This window comes from Bison bison, unplaced genomic scaffold (assembly GCF_000754665.1).
Source record: "Bison bison bison isolate TAMUID 2011002044 unplaced genomic scaffold, Bison_UMD1.0 scf7180017864263, whole genome shotgun sequence".
Taxonomy (NCBI): Eukaryota; Metazoa; Chordata; class Mammalia; order Artiodactyla; family Bovidae; genus Bison; species Bison bison.
The window spans coordinates 4,886,817-4,891,643 of NW_011494835.1; the positions used below are offsets into that span (position 1 = coordinate 4,886,817).

General features: G+C 36.3%; 1 protein-coding gene across 2 annotated transcripts in view; it reads right to left on the reverse strand.

Annotated features, from left to right (window-relative positions):
- Positions 1-4,827, reverse strand: part of BANK1 (B-cell scaffold protein with ankyrin repeats 1) — a 319,221-nt gene that overhangs the window by 48,388 nt on the left and 266,006 nt on the right. For both annotated transcript variants that reach the window (XM_010848288.1, XM_010848289.1), the window contains 2 exons: positions 3,928-4,006; positions 232-534 (listed from right to left, as the gene is read on the reverse strand). In XM_010848288.1, coding sequence (XP_010846590.1) covers positions 232-534; positions 3,928-4,006 — 382 coding nt within the window. The remainder of the gene's footprint in view (positions 1-231; positions 535-3,927; positions 4,007-4,827) is intronic.

Below are 4,827 nucleotides of genomic sequence, written 5' to 3' on the forward strand. Positions count from 1 at the left end.
GCCTGGAGAATCCCAGGGATGGCGGAGCCTGGTGGGCTGCCGTCTATGGGGTTGCACAGAGTCGGGCACGACTGAAGCGACTTAGCAGCAGCAGCAAGTTTTAGATATTAAAGAACAGGAGGAAAGTTTCTTTTGGTTTTAAATGGTGATCTTTGTATAGCTTCACCACTGCTATACTGTATGCTGTGTAAGCGTGTCAAAGTTTCAAAGTTGTTTTAAACTTAAACTCACCTTGTACTGGGAAGTGAGGTTTTTCCAGTTGGAAGGCAGTGGTTACAGGTCGTGGTGGGGGGAGAGGTGGTCTGGGGCACACAAGGGGCTCTTGGGAATTATTTTCAGGGTTGTCTCCGGGAATGAACACATACAAGTCATCGTACTGGTTCTCACTCTCACTGTCCACCTCTGGAGGGCCGTGCTCTGCCTCCATGCCTGATTCATGCTCTTCTTCTTCCTCTGCTGTTTCATTCACTTTGGCTTCTTCTGACCTCTGCCTGTAAGGCCAGCTTTTATGGTGGAGATCTGGGCTCTGTACGGCTGTTTATGATAAAGATTGTAGGATTTCATTTAAACACTCCATCTGGAGGCAGTTAATGTTTTGTAACTTGGTACAGAAGTGGTGGTAATGTTAATTAAACTTTTATCAACTGATACAGGAGAAAGCTAACAAACGCGTAGTTTTGGTGAATAGCCATTGTTGAGCTTTTAAAATATTTACCGAGAGAGCTCCATTACATCCTGCTACTTCAGTTTATGACACTCTCATACACAATAATAATATGTAATATTCTGATATTACATATATAATAATATTGCAATTCTCTAAAGTTATTGTTTGAGCAGATTCAGTATATGACTGCATTACCATATTTTTAGTAGACAATATAACCAACCTAACAAGTAATAAGTAAGTGATGGAAAAGGTAAAGACAAGGAACAAAAATCTTATCTTGCTTATAAATACTGTGATCAAATGAGTCTGTGATTCTTAATTATTTAACATTTATCACCAGATGACATCTTAATTCTTAAAAATACTATTTGATAAAGTGTTGATATTTTTCCATTGAGAATGCATCTAAATTACCAACAATAGGTAAATATTTTTTCTACTTTTAAAAAAATTTCTACTTTTAAAATTTTTTTTCAAAAATTTTAATTAGAGGATAATGCTTTACAATGTTGTGCTGGTTTCTGCTGTACATTCTGCTGGTTTCTGAATAAGCTATAAATATACACATATCCCCTCACTCTTGAGCCTCCCTCCCACCCGCTTATCCCATCCTTCTAGGTCATCACAGAGCACTGAGCTGAGTAGGTAAATATTGCTAAGGCTCAGTTCTCTCACCAAAAAAATCTATTCTATCTTGAAATTTAACCAAATGATTCAGGCAAATTTCCTCTACTCTAAGAATCATGATTCCATTATTTGTGTTTACACTGTACACGATAAATGCCCTCTAGCCACTTAGGAAGAAAATAGAATAATATATAATGCAATAACTTTAAATCTTAAAACTTGTGGTTTATATTTTCTTTATAGAAATTCTGCTCTAAATAAAGTATTCACAAAAGTTTGAAATGAACTTTGGAATCTATACTGGAGGGAAAAGGCGAATTGCTGTCATGAGTGCAATAGAAAAGCAAATAACTGTTGTTTCAAAGTTTTGTTAAACTAAAACACAGCTAAAGAAGACAAATGGCAGAGTACAGACAAAGAGGAATTTTTTTTATATGAAGAGTTACACTGTAGAGATTTTTTAGCAACAGGAGAAAAAAATCAATCATGTAGGAAAATCATGTACATGATGGTACTACATATTTCTACATGAATTTTATTTTTAATTTCTCTCATTTTTCTTGTGGGAAAGAAGAAAGGTCTAGCTGCCAGTATTAGAACTGCAACCAAGATTCTTTAACTATCAGCTGGGGCAGAGCAGACGGTGTTTCGTTCTTGCACAGATCTCTGCACAGACCTCATTCATCTTTCTGCCTCTAACCCCAAACACAGCCTGAAATAAAGGAGTTTCTAGATATGCTGATGGAGTAAATGATGGAGTGGCTGGAAAGAAATCATTGCTCAGGCTAGCAAAAGGACTTCACTGTTCCTGTCTGGGCAAATTGATCATCAACTTAGAATTACATTCATGCTATAGGCAATTCCTTACAGCTACCTTTATGTCAACATGCTCAGTTTATGTAGTCTATTTTATGTAACACTGTCTAAGCAACAGGGTCTCCTTAGTCCTTGTCAAATATGCCCAAACCTGGAATACAGCCCTAGAGTCATACATGGTGGGTCAGTGGGTTTTAGGAAACTTCACAGAAATGATACCAATGGAAATTTGTTGACTTAGGGTGTTCTATGTTTCACCTCTTCTCTAAGGAAAGAGTCAGAGGCCTGAGTCCAATCGCACAGAATTTCATATCGGTGACAGTTTCAGGTCCCAACAGTCTGTAGAATTGAGGTTGTTCTGTACCAATAGCTGAAATAATGTCTTCTTATTATAGGTAGTACTTCTGAGAATAAATGTCATAATAAATATATGGTCATTATCAATGATGGCCTTTACATCACTTTCATTACCACTAAAATGATAATAAATCATTAAAATGATATTAAATGTATAACTTTAAAATTTAGTGCATCGATTACATTATCATTTAGCATGATTTTGTGTTCTGCCCTAGTGTTTGAAGAGTTTACTGATTTTGCCAAAGTATGCTAGTTAAGGAATTGCATTTAATATTATTTGATTTGCAAGTCATCCCATCAGTTGAAAAACTGGTAGGCAGTTTTGTGGAGCATCAGCTGTGACCTGTTCAAAGTGCAAATGACTTGAGGTAAGAACAGGAGAATTTGGAGCAGAAGTGTGAATAGTTCCTTCATGAAGTACAGAATATTAGGGGCAAATGGGAAGGCAGCTGTTTCAAGGTTTCTTAACAGAGTACTACTGGCATTTTTGAGAAGATAATCCTGTGTTTCCTGGGGCATGTCCTGTGTATTGCAGGATATTTAGCAGAATTTTTAGCAAAACTCCCTTCTCAACTCATGACCACAACAAAAATCTCCATTCACTGACATGCATTCTCTGTTGAGAACAGAAAATAGTGCTCCATTAAGAGCCACTGTGTTATTGCGACAATCCAGGGGAGAGCTGATGCCAGAGTGGACGGTGTGGATAAATAACAGTGATAGGGTAAGGAAATACTGGCTGTATTGTGAAGGAAGAGTTCACGGTACTATCTGACACATTGGAAGTGGGATAGGAGAGAAAGTAAAAAAGGGTGACTCCAAGTTTTGGGACTGAATTGAACAAGGAAGAAATCTTCATTTTCTGACATGGCAATATCAGCAGGTAGAGTGGATTTGGGCATGATTGGGGGCTTTCAGATTTAGAAATGTTGAGTGGGAGATGCCCATCAGACTAGCCCAGTGAGCAAGCTGTTGTGAACCTATGGAGTCAGGCATGATGGGTAGAATTATGTACATGGAGGAAGATTCTGGTTGTCTTCAGTCGTTATATATAGAATTACATTCTATTACAGCTAGCGGGGACCTTAGAGAGAACTAGTGCAAACTCATTTCTTATCTGAGAAAACTAAGGTCTGAAAATAATGTGACTTTGTTTAAAAAAATCAAAAAAATATAGTTATCACAGAACATTTATATCAGACTGACTAGTGTACTTTCTTTGGGTAGGAAAAACTGCTGGTTTGATTATTAAACACTGAACTTGTTAGAACTATTTAAATTAGCAAGATAATGTAGTAATATTTCTACCAGATGATATGCTCAAAGTCATACCATTAATTAGATGTCGTCCAATGCTCTTTGTGTTTTTCCACACTCTCTTCAGTTTGACTTTACCAGTTACAAATACCTTAATTTAAGTGTTATGTATATATGTAACATAGAGGAGCACTTACTAGGAGAACATGTAGAAAATGAGGTAATACCCTCTTCATAGCGATTTTCTTGCTCATTATCTCTGCTAACTTCTTGGATCTGAAATAAAGGAGTGTAACTTTCAATAACATGCATTAATATTAATAAACCTGTATTTTTTAATATACCAAATGGAGAACTGATACATGCAAAAATAAGAATTAGTTTTTAAATTCTAATTTAAATACTTTGATTATATTATATATCTTAGCTATTATATTTGGGCCATCTATAATTTTTTCAGTGAAACATAGTATTAAAAAAGTGTAACTAGAACAATATAACATTCATAATAAACAATAAATATATTTTAAATGGAACTTCTTGCAATACTTTTAAGATCCACAACAATAACTATGAAATTTTTACAATAGATAACTCCTGAATAAAACTGAATCGAACTATTTCACTTAGAAACCATAAACATTGCTTCCTTTGAACATTTCTGTATCTTTTACCAGTTCAAAAAACAATTAATTACATCAAGGATTAAAACACAGTGAAAGGCAGTGAAATTTTAAAGAAGTTTCTTTAAAAAGAAAAAGGAAACTGAGTAAAGGAATTTATGCTCCTCTTTCGTAAATCAGTTCCACTACAATTAGAAGTGGGAATTGCTGAGAAAGCATAGGAACCTGCTTTATTTTCTCTGGAATTGCTGTGCTCAGTTGTTCAGTTGTGTCCAAATCTTTGTAGCCCTATGGACTGTAGCCCACCAGGGTCCTCTATCCGTGGGATTTTCTAGGCAAGAATACTGCAGTGAGTTGCCATATCTTTCTCCAGGGGATCCTCCTGCCCCAGAGATCGAACCCATGTCTCCTGCATCTCCTGCGTTAGCAGGCAGATTCTTTTACCACTGAGCCACCTGGGAAGCTGGAATTGCT